Raw genomic sequence first — 15,514 nt, 5'->3', positions numbered from 1 at the left:
TGAGCAGAGTTGGGGCTGCATCGACACTTCTGATGCAGCTTCAGCTTCTTCCCCAGGAAATCCTGAACATTCACCTCAGCCCACGGGGCCCTGCTGCACCCCAGCCCCTGTACCCCAGAGCTTGGGATGGAGCTGAGATGGAAAGGCACTGCATCCCACAGCCCCTCTGCAGCACGAGCATTCCTCTGCCTGGCACCTCAGTCTTGCTGGTCACGCAGCACTTGTATTTCAGGCCCTATCCTAAACCTGCACACGGTATCCAGGACCCACGCACATAATCCTTGCTCACACCATGGTCTGATACTCCCTGAGACGTCCTGTTTCAGAACTCAGTGCCACCAACTATGCCCAGCAGTGTTCCCATCACCCCAGGTAGTTCCACTCCTGCTTTCCTGGTGCAGTACATTTGTGATTTGATGCAGAGGAACAGCAGAGGCTTTGTGAATGTGCTTCTGCTTTTTCTCCATGCCTGCAGCAGTTCGTGAGAATTCATCCTGGGCCCAAGCCAGTGACTAAAAGCTACAGCCATCTGAATGCTCGGAGGTGGCCTGCATGAAATAATGAATGGAATTAGTCCAGCTGATGGCAGCTACTTAGTAACAAACCAGCACTGATTTTTGGCTGGAAGCAGAGCAGAGGGGCTGTCACTGAAGTGAGTTGTTCGAAGTATCTCTGAAAAAGGGAAGTTTGCAAACCACTTATCACGAGAACAATTCCATCAGCCTTAATTATCTCAAACTCACTGTCTTTAATTACTGCTTGCTTTCTGAACATCAAAAAGAGGATTTTCTCTTAAAATATAGACACTTAATAAACAGGGTGGCTTTCAAATTAAAAAAAAAAGCCCATCTATTTTCAATATATTTTCTTATAAATGCATTTGAAGAACCATTGAGTCACTTACCAGTGGGATCTTAAGTTTGACCTACACAGAAAACATGCCACAAGGGAAATGACTTTCTAGGAGCTTAGCTATTAAGTTGGAACTATTTCACTTCACAGAATCATGGAATGGCCTGGGTTGAAAAGGACCACAATGATCATCTAATTCAATCCCCCTGCTATGTGCAGGGTCACCAATCACCAGACCAGGCTGCCCAGAGCCACATCCAGCCTGGCCTTGAATGCCTCCAGGGATGGGGCATCCACCACATTCCTGGGCAACCTGTTCCAGTGCGTCACCACCCTGAGTGAAATTACTTCCTTGTGACACGTCATTGAGATGATCAGATGGCTTGGATGTCCTCTGCTGCCTTAAGTAGAAATAAAGTTTCCTTTAACCCATGAGTAGCACCGCTGTACTTGGAAGCATAACACCATCCCCTGAACACTGAAAATAAAAGCCAGGTGGCACCGCTTCTGACTGCACTTTGTGGAACTACACGTGGCCCTTCCAACCCTCCTCCTGGGCACCACACCCTGGGCTCATTTTCAACACACCCTGCTGTCTCCTTGGAAAATCTCATCTCATTTGAAAACCACCACTTAACTCTTTACCATCTGCAAGTGTAGCTGTTATCTTACACTTCAATCAGTGGCAAAGCGTTTGTTGGCCACATACCTGGGGCTCTGAGCTCAGGGAGCAGCACTGCCAGCCCCAGTGACCCGCTCCTGTCCCAGGTCTCAGCCCCCCTCCTGCCTGCCACCATAGAGCCCAGAAGTGCTGAAGAATGACTCCACAAGACATTTGCACGGACGTGGTGTATTTCAGACACAACTACAGCATAAACATTTCGAGATCGGGTTGCGGACTACAAACCACAGTCCCTCGTTCCCGTGTACAGTTTCTATAAAGATGGCAGTGCAGTGCCCAAAGCCGCTCATACGTCACTACTGTGAAACAGAAGCAAGAGGGTGCACTTTGTTTTATAAAAAAATCCAAATAAATTATACACTGAGAGCTACCGCCGAGCTTCACATATAAAAAGGTAAAAATACAGTAGTTAGTGTGGCTTTAACAAAAAAAATCTAGCTAAAAAAATACTCTTACGTACTTCAAAAATAGGTTTCTCCAGTTATAGGAAGGGGCATGTGTGTGTTTAGGAAGCAAAGTGCTCAAGCCCAACAATACAAGAGAGGTGCACTTAGCAGGAGAAGCCCCGTGGCTCCCTGCTGTGACACAGCACAGGGAGCAATGCCCACCCCTCGTCCCAGCAGATGGGCACAGCCTGTTCCTTTTGTAGTGCTGACTCTTGGATGTGGATATTACACCTGCATCGCTGGAAGGCCATTAGCATGGAGTTCTACTTTTTTGGTATAAAAGCTACGATTGTCTAGCTGTGACATTAATGCATCTAATAGCTACGTAATTTTACCGCCGCTTTCTAACTAACAAACACTCTGCGCTTCACCTGTGGGAGATTCAGGTTGTCCCAGAACACATTCACAACGTGGAAAATACATCCAGTGCAGTTTGTGGCAGATCTGAACAGTATGGCTTTGCTTTGAGAAACAGAAGCAAGAATTGGGTGCATGGGCTGAAAACAGCATGTGGGAAGACCCAAATGGAACCGAACCTTTCACCTGAGACCTTCATTGTGTGCAGCCAGGTTGTGACCAAAGAGTTGTCCAAAACATACCTCTGGTACAGCTGGCTGTCTCTGACAAGCTCTGCATGGAACTGCAGTTTAAATTGGAGTGCATTCCAACCTGAAAAATTATATATATATATATATATATATATATATGTATATATAATTTTTTAAGGGATCTGGCCTTTTCCAAATGACTGCAACACAGCATGTAGCTGTATTTCTTCATTCCTTTCAGCTCTCAAAGCTTTTAAGTGGTCAGCAGATGTGCCAGCATCCCAACATCAGATTAACACTGAAGTTTCATTTATCAATTTCTTTGAACACATACAAATAAAATAAACCTTTTAGAGGGTGACTGAACCTTCCAGCCAATCAACCAATAGAACAGCCATGTTAGGAAAACTCCTCCTTCTCAGTAACATACTGAGACTCATTGATACTCTACAGCATTAACTGCAAGAACCACGTGTCTACTTACATTTGATAAAGCACAAGTGATAAATAATGCTACGTTACTTGATAGCCAGTCACAGCACAACACGAGGCCTGTAGTTTTAAAGCAAACCAGTGATGCAAAGCTACAGGACCTTCAGACACTGGATTATGTGCCTGTTCAGATCGTATAACTGTGGTGTCTCAGTCTCTTCAGGCTCCCCATACAAACAAATGGAATAGCTAAATAAGCTACGATGAGTTAAATGGACTGTGCATTTCCTTCAGCTACCAGGACACTGCTGGGAAGAGCTAGGTTTGCAGCCTCAATTCCACTGGAAATTGCAGATCTCTAACACAGAAGCTGAAAATTTTGAATTTTTAAGCAAAATTTCAAGTATTTGGCTACTGGAAGTGGAGGAAAACCTTGCCTCTACGAAATTCTCCCATGTGGGAGTTTAAATGCAACATTCCCTCCATCACCAACAGCCCAGCCACACTGGAAGTGTAACAATTGGGACTTGGAACCATTTAGATTTTAGGAGGCCACATTCACCATGTGTTCCTTACTTTTTTTTTGGTTTTTTTGTTTTTTTTTTTTTTTTTTTTTTTTTGCTGTATGTGATTTCCCAGAAGGAATCTAATTATTTAGCACTCAGTACTTTAAAAGTGTAAACTTCTGTTATTTTACTTCTGGGAGAAACTCAAGCTAACAGTTCACAGAGCTCCTGAACCCAATGGGAAGAGTCAAATATCAAACATGCCTTAAAGAAAATGCTTCTGCATTCTGTCTATTTACAAAACCAACACATGTAGTTGGTGAATGCCAGCTCAGCTGCTGAGCAAACAGATCAATAGTGAGTGCCAAGTTTCCCCACACAGTCCTGGCTTTGTGCAGGAAGCAGACTGTCGCAGCCATAGCTTCCCTTTTTTGCTGCAGGAACTTTTCTGGCAACTCTGTTAATCCACACTAAGACATTTGATATTTGAATCGGGTATCTTTCATGTTTTAATATGTAATAAAGCTCAGATTTAAAATATAAAAAAGCCAATACTCTGCTGGAAGCAATGATGGGAGGTAAATGCTGGCCAGCAGAAGTGCACCACGTAGGCCCAAAGAGCAGCTCCCCTTTGGCTGGCAGTGCTGTGAGTGGGGAAGTGTGCCTGAAGCTCCTGCCGTCCATTTCAACTGTAGGTTACATAGGCAAAGGCTGCAGATCACTCTCTGTAGCATAGTCAATCATAATTGCTCCCAATGGTCCCTATGTTTTTCTGTTAAGGCCTCTGAGGTTTTGAGGGGTGGCAGTGGGCTGTGTAATGCCAAGCGGTTCCTTCCTTAAAACTCTCAGTCAGCATCTTATAAAAAATAATGAGAACAGCCATAAGAACACCCAAGACATCCCCTAATCTGAAAGCAGCAGCCTAACAGGACACCAGCTTACCTTGCACAACCCACAGCGCTTTGGTCCAGCTCTTTGTCCACACGGAGTTACGCTCACGCAGCAGGCACGCACAAAGAAAGTTGTGCATACAGGTTTCTAACTCACTTCCACACTTAAAATTGTTCCTAAGAACCCCATGGATATAAATAGTTATAAAGAGCAGCGCTGTGCAGAAAACATCCTCCAAGCCCAGTCATACATACAAACCTCTTCCTGAGTAGGATCCCAGTAGCTTCAACTGTGCTTCCCTGTTTGGAGATGTGGAATTCATCACTGGGCTTCTACACTTCTTCCTCTGACTCTGCACTGGTATTTTCACAGGATATATTCCCAGGGTCCATGTTCTCACCTCTACACAGGGATCCTGAAGCCCAGGACACTCTTCAAATTGTATGTGCTGTATCCTGTACTTTACCTGAGCACCAAAAGGTCTTTACCAGCACTGCAGAGCACGCTCTTGCAAGTGCTCCTACCTTTCTCCTAGAAGCAGGTGAAGTGCTTTTGGGAATGTTTCATCTCTTTTCCCCATTTTCACCTTACTCTGTATTTTGTCCCACACGCTATTGGAACAGGATTCAAGGTGGTATTAAGAACTGACCCAGTTGTACCCTCATGCCTTACGCTGCATGTTAAGTATTCTCCAAAGCACAGGACCTCAAACCAACACCTAGCAACAATGTGAATAGAAAAAATGAAAATCTTGCCCTTCCTAGCCCTGAATGACAACAGAACTAACCAAAAAGCAGCTCCTGAAGTAAGCTGTACTCACAACTTCACTACTTCAATGCTGAAAACAAAAAAATACACCTAGAGCCTAACTACACATCTGTATTTGAGTTACAGAGGAAATGAAATAACCAGTGTCAAAATGTGGGACCTCTGCTGCAATCTACTAATGCTATAAGAGGTTTGGCAGGTTAACTTTCCTGGTTGCAATGAGCAGCTCAAATCCAGTCAAAGTAGTTTGTCACAATAGTTTGTCCTGTAAGAAGAGGTGCAAAGATTACCAAGGGCTTTAAGGCCAAAAGGAGCATGTGTGGCAGTAAAACAAAGGAAACTCAGAGTGACTAATCACACAGAAGAAAATGATCTTGGCCACATGAAACAGTCATTGCCACTGTGAGCCACCATACACAGTGTGGCCACAAGGTGGCCCTAGAAGTTCTCCTAATCTTCCCAGTATTACTCTACAAAGGACAGGGACGTGTTCAAATACTGCAGAGCTAACATCACAGTGATCACTTGCCCGTAACATTTGAGAGGCATGAGACTAAACCAAGTGTGAGTGGAACACAACTACATTTTGTTCCTCATGTTCAGAATTAGCTCCAGTGTGATACTTCACTTCTCTTGAGGGAGAAGATCAAACTTCCATGTGGTTTTACATTTCGGCTCAGACTGTAATTCCAGTTAGATTGCAATAAATGTGAAAGTCTCTTCCTGGATTCTAGCAAACCAGCTGCTGTTTCACTCCCATTCAGTAAGAGCTTCATCCCAAGCAAGTCTTTCAGAAGGATTCCTTGTAGATGTCAGATTTGAGTTTGAGTTTTTACTAGGTGGGAAGTACAGAAGCTCCATCTTCTACAGTTCAGTGGTGAGTAAACATTTCGTCCTTACTGTAGCATCCTCAGCGACTGGGCTAAAAGGGGAAAAAGTGGGGCCTTGTGAATGCACTTCTACAAACAGATCTGCCATGATTTATAAAGTGAAAGGTATTGATAGGAGCAGAACTAAGAACTAAGCATTATTCCAAAGAGCAGCAATAACTGCTGCCTCAATCTAACAAGTCCAAAGAACCACCCTTTCCAACGGCCAACCTGCAGAAGGGCACACAGAACTGACTTCCAATAACACATCACTGCCGTCCACTTTCTGCCCACCAATGCTTTCCCTTTCTTAAGAGGTTCAATAAAAGAACTGGTCATTGCAGCTAATTGTGCCTCACCAGTACAGCAGAATGGAATAGCAAGAGAAAACATTGCTACAAACTCTAATCTCTGACTTCCTTACAGTTTGGAAGAAAAAAAAGAATCGCAAGTACTAGGAAGAGATTTTTCAGAAAATGCATCTGTCCTGTAATCTTAGTCCAGTACTAAAAAGATAGGGAGCCAGATAAAGGAACCAAAGCAAACTGATAATTCAAAAGAACGAATCCACTTTACAGTGGTTAGAATGACAACAGCTTTACATCCATTTTCAGCTGATTGTATTCTTTGTTCCTCTAGCAACTTGAATTTAAAAGTTCTCTTACCCTTATCTAAAATACCCGTACTACACATCAGCAGCTCTACTGACTTATAAAATTTCAAGTGCTGAGAAGTGAGACAGAACTACAGTTTAGAAAATGAAGCAAAATCAGGCAGTGCATCCAAATGACCACTGTAACTACTGAAGTGGAAGGAGGAAGAGTGCACACTTCCCCTCCATCCTACACACGTACTTCTGGAATGTGTGCTGAGAATTTACCTTGCAAGGACTTCAGCTGTCTGCTGGCATGGTGGCAATCCAGCTGATGACAACAGAGCCTCTGCGCTGCCTTTCACTGCTTTCAGAGATAAGGCAACATCATTTCCCAAAGGCCCGTTGGACATCAGTCCAGTCTGAATTGGGGAGAAAGAAAAAGGAAACTGAAACAGAAACCTGCTAGCAGAAGACACACTAACTATTCAACGTGGTTATTTACCACAGGGAATTAAGATCCGTCAAGTTTGAACTAAATGCAAGTTCTTCAACTTCACAGCATTTACCCAATGCAATGTAACACAGCAAAAATGGAGCTTTAAATATATATTTTAATACATTTACAGTTTAACTCAGCTTGAATTGGTTTGCTTTAGTTTTGGTCTGATGCACTGTTGTATGGACTTTCAAATTAGTATAAATTATTATATGTTACTCATGTTCTTGTTTGTTAACAAACCAAAGCTCTCTCTTCTCTCTCTCTCATGACCAAAGCTCTCTTTTCCCCCCCTTCCCCTTTTTTTTTCCCCTGAAGTTGCATTTTACACGCTCCATCTCAAACTGCTAAGTAATGGTTCAGCAACTCACTGGCACTAACCACCTCGGTGTTATTGTGGGCTGGGAAGACACCTACAGAAAGCAAAGAAAAGCTCATTAGAAACAGCTGGAAGAAACGAACAGATCTGACATAATACTGCACACCTAAAACAACACCAGGTATCTGTCAGTCGCTACTCAGAATCTGCCTCACAATATAAGAAGCCTTTGAACCATGTTAGTGAACAGCTGCAGGTGAAGTGACTTCTCACAAGCAGGTAACTCACAGCCACACAGCCAATACATGCTCACTCACAGAAACTCACTGGCAACAGTTTCAGCATAGCTTTCCCTTCCAAAAGGCACCCAAACCCACTGCTATTTTCTGCTTTGCAGATGATATTAACTGAGAGTACTCTTCTGTGAGTAGTCTAAAGGTGCCCCAGACGTATCACCAGTTCACTCTACTGCAGCAGATCCAGCATGATGGACGGACGCCGAAACCAAAACAGAGTTTGTGAGTAAAAGCCATTGTACTTGGGAAGGAAGAAGTTTGGTTTTGAAATACATTTACCCGAGGTGTTGCTTCTGTAAAGTCAATTAGATTCTCTGTCAATGATGATAGGAAAACGTCCTGGTCATCTGGAGCGCTCTATGGAATAAATCAGTTTTGAATTCAATTCCCAATAGCAAATAGATTTGCTGAACACTACAGTGGCTTCCCACGTTACAGAACGGTGTCCATAAAGAACGCTGCCATTCATTAGGACAGTTTCCTCAAATCTTTTTCTATCATCTTTTTCAACAGCCTTTTCATTTCAGTGTTTCCCAGCAGCAAACTGGAAAGAACATCATTGCCACTAAGTTGCAGAACTGCCCTGTTCTCCAGTGCAAAGCTGAGGTATTGCACCATTTGACAAGAAGGTCAGCAAGGCCTGCAAGCTGAGCATCTGAACTCAGAAGATGAGGGTGATAATTATTCAGTGGAATGAACTATATAATACTGGTTTAGAGGGATGACAGACAAAGGGCGTGTTGCTTTAGTCATCCAGCTTAACCCCTCAGCCTGCTGAAACAACAGCCAAGTACAATGTTGGATTCATGTTTTGTTTTGGAGAGGGACAAAGGAAAACTGACCCCTGAGTGCATCACCAAGACTGCTTTGTGCATTTCACGGAGTCCAATAAAAAAACTACCTTAACCTTAAGGCAACCAAAATACAACAATCAAACATGACTATTCAAACTTTTTCCTCTGTCGTTATTTCGATGGAAACTGCATGTGTCAGAATTCCATCCTTGCACCCATCTTCCCCAGAGCCCCAATGACCAACCAGTTAGAAAAATAAGCGTCAGGCACAGAACCTGACACAGAAGAGTCAGAAATGTACTTCAAGAGCGATGCATACAGCAGGCCTCTGCTCCAGAAAGCAGTCTGGCATTCAGCAGTGACTGGCATTCACTGTGTTATGGCAGGCATGCAGTAAGGTCTGCTGTGGTTGCCTGAAGGCATCAGTAGCTCAGAGTGTGACACAGAAACCTTCCAGGCTGACAGGTGGTAGTGATACCTTTGAAACAGCAGCCTCCTCAGCTGGAGCAAGATTAGCTGGAATCAGCAACTCTTCATGGTTAGAGGCAGCATTATCCTCGTTTAATGCATTACTGCAAGGAGAAAACATTCTCATCAGTGGATGTAGCCAGTGTTCAAAAAGACCCAATGCTATCAGCAGCATTTTCAGCACTTATTTCTAACTCACGTACGCAGAACTGAAGTCTTCCCTGCAAGCCTCTTATCTCCCCAGGTAGGGCCAGGGGCAGCAGGATGTCAAATATTTCAGTCAGTTCCAAAGATGAGAGAGATCTCTTACTACTTGATAAGATACTCACCCCGAGGCACGGCCTACACTGATTAACTGTTGCAATGCTAATTAAAGAAGCATCTGTAAACCTGTTTAGTTAGACACAGCCTAACTGCTCAGCAACTGCTCCTCATCTTTTCAAGTTGGTTTCATGGCAATCTTAGTGTGGCTCTCTTATCCCAGAAACACTTTCCTACTGAATCACTTACGGAACGAATGTGTTTGAGGCAGGGGTTGTTTTCAGGTTGTTTTGAAATACTGGACTGCTTGCTGAGGGACTGCTCTGGGTTTTCCCTGATGGGAGGATGTTCCTGTACAGTGACAACAAAACAAAAACAAACACTGAAAGCTCTTCACAGACTACCTGTTACAGCATGTTTTTCAAATTGCTAGCTACTCTTTTTGTTCCATATATTACCACATGCCCTTTGAAATTTGACACACGCTCATCTCCTTCAAAAAATTACACAGTTAAAACAAGTAGCTGTACCTTTTCCAGCCCCTGGAACTCTGCTAGAACTAAAGCTCATATAAGATTCAGTAATCCTAGAAAACCAGCTGCCAGTATGGGAGAATACAGTAAGAGTACCTGAATTATGTTAACGTATCAAAACTTTGTAAACACAGTTTTCAGTGTTTTTCATTCTAAAAACACACCATGCTTACCATGTTAAACAACACTACTACATGGTAAAATGCAACAATCACTGACACTGAGCACTGAGACTCCACAAATACAGGTTCTCAGTGCTGCACTTGGGAAAATACATTGTGCTTTTCTTCCAAACCAAGACAGTACCTGGAAGCAACATCCTGAATGTTGGAATTCTTGTTACCTGTCAGGCTGTCTTCTCTTGCAGCCTATGACAAAAGAAACAAAACAAAACAAGCATATCTGATTCCTGTTTCCATTTTCTATCAGTTCAGAGACTCACAGAAAAGCTGAGCACCTCCCTCCCAGCATGAATCTGTGCTGCTCATTTACTGCTCAGGGCCCTCAACCACCAAACTCCCTGTGAAAATTTCAGTGCAGATAACTTGCTAATGTAACCAAATAAAATACCACTATTTGCTACAGAATTTAGTGGAACGTGCCAAAAGCATGGCCTTAGTGGCGGAACTATGGAACAAATATTTGGTTAGAAGGGATCCTTTGGGGGTTACCTGATTCAATTGCCACTCGAATCATGGCCAAGTGCAAAGGTCATTAGATTGTTCAGGGCTTTCTCCAGCACCAAAAGGGGTGACAATTCCTCCTTGGGCAAACTGCACCCCTGAGACAGCGTAAGGCTGGCAGGCTTCCTTATTCTGCCACTCTTTAGATCTCAGCTCCTGAAGCACCCCTATTTTCAAAGCCCCTTCTCCAACACCACACAATTGCAGAGTCAAACAGGGAAAACGGACACCTCCTGAACGTGGGGGCTCCTCACAACCAGTTCTAAAAAGCCATCTGAGAACACTGTAGCTCTCATCAGCTGAGTATTTACCTTGTGCCCTGCTTCCACCTGGGCCTTCAGGATATTGCTTTTCATGTCAGCTGGAAGCCATGTTGCTGCTGCTATCGGGCTCTCCATTGCATTGTTAAGACATTTATCTGTGAGCTTCACCACTTCATCCTAGGCATGAAAAATACTCATCAGAAGCAGTTCCCACACAAAAACTCTGGGCTGAAATTAAATAACATCTCCAAAGAGCAACAAAGCTCTGAGTGAGAAGAAAAGTAGTGGTTATACTAAAAAGAGAAAGCAAAATCTTTGTTTTGGAACTCAGTTCTAAAATCACAGCAGCAGAAGTATGTTTAAAAAAAAAAAAAATAGAATACAGAAAAAAGCACAAAGCTTAAATGTAGAGAAGCAAAGAGCTGTGCTGAAAGTAGCATGAAAGAACTGAACAGCAGTGGGTTCTATGTACATAGCTGAGCTTACTGATATGAGATTAATACAGCCAGTATCATATAATACTGAACAACGTAACAGCAAATTAATAATTCACTCTCAAAACTAAAATGGGAAGATTTTTGCTCTAAAACTGCTCATAAATTACAAAGTTTAATGTGTTAGCTCCCACTCCCACCACTAATGAGAAGAAACTGGCAGTCAGATACTTGACGAAGACAATTAAAAATATCTTTTCAACACAGTATATTTCACTCTGTGAATTATATTTCTTAATTATAAAATGGTAATTCATTAAATATTGCACCTACTAATTGCTATTTGATTAGTGACAGAAGTTAATTAACTGAGTGGAAACTAAACCTGGTGACCTCTCTTCTCAGGGTAGGACTCAGCAGGGGGAGACAGAGCCCAGCCTTCCCCCATATGCCACGTAATGCCTCGCTCCTGCAACCCCCAATGGAGCAGCAACAACCCTGCTGCACTCTGACTTGCATGAGCTGCATTAAAAACCACTTCAGCTAGCAAATATTAAACAATGCACATTCACCTAATTCACAAAGACCATCGGTTTATTGAACACAAGTCTTATTATACAGAAACTACTGGAATTGGCACAAACCTGGAGCAATTAAAAGGGAATTATTTTCTGTACGGTTGAGGAACCAAGCTGTGAGAAACCTTAAAACCTTACACTTCACCTCCGTGCACTGGATGCTGCATGCAACAGCCTCAGAGCAGAACACCTAACGCATTTCCTCCAGTAGCAGCAGAACAGCGGACTTGATTATTTTAACTGAGAACATCAGCAGAGCAGTGCTTTAAACACCATTTAGTCACTAAATATTAGTGGTCTAACTTCCTCTCCCTCTCCTCCATCTGCACAACTAGCTCTAAGTCACACCAGCCTGCTAGCAATTAAATGCCCAACTCCGAAAAGCTGAGCATTATTCAGAAATACTTTAATGTTATCAAATACAAATTCTGTAACACCAAGGAAATGTTTCTATCAGCACCGAAGATTCTGAGATTTTTCTTAACCATTTCTGTTTTGCTGTTTTCTACGGAAAGCACTTGTAGCTAAAGGGGAAAGCATTTGGCAAGTGGTAAGAGGGCCTCAAGATGTAAACCTTACCATTTAGTTGTCCATATAAAACAGTAAGGCTGGAGTTTGTCAATACTGTAGCTTACTACAAGTGTGTATTGTTTCCATACACTGGGTGAACCATGTGTGTTCTTTATCCTTCAGCCAAAATACAGAGAGCTAAGCAGCAATGTAAGAAGGCAAGACAAAAAGCAGCTAGGGAAAGTTAGCTGCATCCTTGGTTGCTTTTTAGTAGTTATGCTTAAGTCTTAGTCACTCTTTTCAGGACACAGCTCCAAACCATTCAGCCTTCATCTCCAAACACAGCTGGGGGTTCTCATTCGGTTCTACTGTCACCTCCTTGCCTTTGCAGCCTGAAGCATACAGTCTCTAATCCGTCTACCTCGTTAAACAAACATTCTCAAGGCACCTCCTGGCAAGCTGCATCACAAACTGATAAGTTCCATTTCATCTTTTCCACCTGAGGAAAAGCACTTAGGGTACAGTCTTTTCAGTTTTCACGGTGAAATTCACACATACTTCTAGAAAGCTGCTAAGGCTTCATTTCCCAAAGAAAGACTCCACCTGCACACTGTTGATCCAGACACCTATTTCTCAGCTAAGCCAATGTTTCTGCATTCTCATCAGGGCCATATATCCCCCCCACATCTGTGACTGTGATAACCCACCCCCTCAGCTCCTCATACAGTTGGAGAGCCGTGATTGTCCTATATTGGCATCTATAAGATCAGCTTGCCACAGGAACCTTATCTTCCTTACTATATTACAGTCACGATTTAAGAAGCTCTAATACAATTTTGCTCTGTTCTCTCCATTTAACCAACTAGACGGTTTTTGTTCTCTGTTTGAATTAACACAGAGCGCAACAGGCAAAAGTGTTCTGCACTAAGCTGTATTCTTTGCTTTAGTTTATGCAGAGGCAGCGTTTTGGCATAACAAGACCTATAGGCTACAGGCTAATCTTCTTAAAGACTCGGTAATCTTTGTAATGCAGTCACCCAGCAGAAAGGTACACAAAGTATCCCTACAACAGCCCTTAAAGGGGACAGAGCACAGCAGCCTGCAGCACCAAGCACACAGAGCAGCAGCACACACACACAGCAGCCTCTCCACAAGAAAATCTGACCGATTTCATTAAATGGCACAAACGCTCTTGAGCCTCCCCACAACACAGGGCAGTGCCAACAGGTCGAATGCTGTAGATTATTTTAGTCTGTACAAAATGCAGTAAAGCACTTACAGCCTTAACATAGGGAAGCAGGTTGCTTTTTTTTTTCCCCTCTTTAAAACATATGCTTTGTTCACTGTTAAACCCGAAGGGAAAACTAAATTAAATCTAAATTCAAAAATGTTCAGACCAGAATCTGTTGATTTTAAGCACCTCTGCACTCTATATTCTAAAGTGTAGCTGCATGCCCAGGCGTGACTGCAAAGAACATCCTGCATGAGTGCAGCTGTCCAGTAACCAGCGAACTCCTGGTGCAAAGCTCTCTGCTGCCATAAGGAAGGATCCTGTCCTCTCCATCCCTTCTAGTAACACTGCTTATTTTCACTATGGCTCTCTGATCCCCTCATGAGCCTATTTACTTCACACACCCACACAAAACTACTAGTAAAAAAGTTTAAAACTGAAAATGTTTTTAAAACTTTTGAAACTTTCTAAAAAGTTTTGATTTTTGTCACTTTGCAGAATACATTGCTTCACTGCAACATCCAACAGCTATTGCAGGTGACAAAGGAATGAGGGAAATCAAAGAAGGAAAAGCAATGAGGAGCAAGGGAAAAGAGAGCCTTCTCCCTGGTCAGGGAACTGAAGCTGTTATTTCAGCTCAGCTGCCTGCAGAAATGCAGCCCGACTTGCTCCAAAGGAGCAAAGTACTAAATAAATCAAACTCCACCGCTCCCCTCTGTGTAAACACATGTGGAAACCTCTGCTCCCACCAAGCCCAGAGAGCTGGTGAGAACCAGTTACTGACAGGAGGAACTGACCACCAGAACACCTCTTGGAGCAGAATGTCCAAACAAACTTCTGGGAGGGTTATGGAATGCGACTGGAAAACGCTAAGGGAAAAGCTCACCTCCTCAGAACAAGAGAGTGAATGATACAAGGCTGTACAGCTGGCAACCTACAGATAAAGGCAACAGAGGAACTGCTGCAAGTGTTTGAACTTTTTGCTCCAGCAAATATTAGAAAATCTCAGCAGGCTGCAGTGCACGTATCTGCAGGTTCACCTCTGCCCCATCGTATGCACCTCACTTCCTATCACGCACAGGTTTACACATAAATATTTCTATCTGCTTTCCTATTCCCACATATTACTCATGGCTATTCTTAAAAATCTTGCAAACACACCGTGCTGCACAGCATTATCTGAACAGAACGGAGCAACTCTGCCACGAGGCACAGTGCCCACCTACCTGCACGTTGATGTTTATGTTGGGACACTCAGTGGGCACAGGGCTGCCGCACTCTGCCTCCAGCTGCTTCAGTTTTAGGAATGCATCTTCAAATGCTGAAAAAGACAGAGAATCAACAGCTTTACTAACGTCACTGTGAAGCTAACTTGCACTAATTGTGAGGTTGAATGTTTATTACAGGACTTCAGCTGAACTCCTAAACGCACTGCTCCATATGGTAGGAGGGCTGCATTGCACTGGCAGGCAAAACTGTCCTTATGCCTGTGATGTAAGAGAGCTCTCTAGGACACTTCTGGATTCTTGTAAGGAAGCAGCTTCGTAAGTATTTCACCAGTTAACTGACCCTGCACACCACAATAATAGGAAGAAATCTGTAAGTTTGCTTACGGTCAGAGTCTGTTTTTTCAACTGCAACTTCCTTAGTGCCAAGATGAGGGCAGCCCACAGCCTCTCTTGAATCTCCTGTTACCAGGGCAACGACGGGACTGCCTACAGCATCATCCACACAGGTCTCTGGCAAATCCACACTGTCGAGGAGATCAACAAGGGGTATGCTGTGAAGGCACAAAGTTGGGCATAGAGAGGCACAATTCCATTACCAATCTTTCTACATTAAAAAAAAAAAAAAAAAGCTTTAACATGCAGTCTTTTTTCTTCTACCTCCTTTTGGGGCACCAGACACATTCCGGAAAAAGTGTCTGAAGTAAACATTAGCAGCTCTGCAGGGATTTTAAACAAAGAAGCTGCAGTGAAAACCTCTCCACAATGTATAAACACAGCAATTAATTGTGGGAAAGTGAATAGCCCAGCATATTGAGCTAAGCCCTACCCAA

The 15,514-nt window shown here is 43.2% G+C and overlaps 1 protein-coding gene across 3 annotated transcripts in view; it reads right to left on the bottom strand.

Moving 5' to 3' along the window:
* Positions 1 to 1,686: 1,686 nt before the first annotated feature.
* Positions 1,687 to 15,514, bottom strand: part of EPB41L5 (erythrocyte membrane protein band 4.1 like 5) — a 47,767-nt gene continuing 33,939 nt past the window's right edge. The window contains exons 17-26 of one of the 3 annotated variants that reach the window (XM_042827121.1): positions 15,069 to 15,235; positions 14,682 to 14,776; positions 10,751 to 10,879; positions 10,063 to 10,124; positions 9,473 to 9,574; positions 8,973 to 9,066; positions 7,980 to 8,057; positions 7,457 to 7,498; positions 6,875 to 7,008; positions 1,687 to 6,047 (exon numbers count right to left, since the gene is read on the bottom strand). In XM_042827121.1, the coding sequence (XP_042683055.1) occupies positions 5,990 to 6,047; positions 6,875 to 7,008; positions 7,457 to 7,498; positions 7,980 to 8,057; positions 8,973 to 9,066; positions 9,473 to 9,574; positions 10,063 to 10,124; positions 10,751 to 10,879; positions 14,682 to 14,776; positions 15,069 to 15,235 (961 nt within the window). In that variant the 3' untranslated portion in view covers positions 1,687 to 5,989. The remainder of the gene's footprint in view (positions 6,048 to 6,874; positions 7,009 to 7,456; positions 7,499 to 7,979; positions 8,058 to 8,972; positions 9,067 to 9,472; positions 9,575 to 10,062; positions 10,125 to 10,750; positions 10,880 to 14,681; positions 14,777 to 15,068; positions 15,236 to 15,514) is intronic. The other 2 variants (XM_042827122.1, XM_042827123.1) reach the window with 2 other exon arrangements.

The sequence above is a fragment of the Centrocercus urophasianus genome, unplaced genomic scaffold (genome assembly GCF_019232065.1).
Source record: "Centrocercus urophasianus isolate 14NV4802_14NV808 unplaced genomic scaffold, USGS_Curo_1.0 seq_28, whole genome shotgun sequence".
Classification (NCBI taxonomy): Eukaryota; Metazoa; Chordata; class Aves; order Galliformes; family Phasianidae; genus Centrocercus; species Centrocercus urophasianus.
The sequence above is the reverse complement of the archived record's forward strand: the minus strand, read 5'-3'. Positions and strand labels throughout refer to the sequence as shown.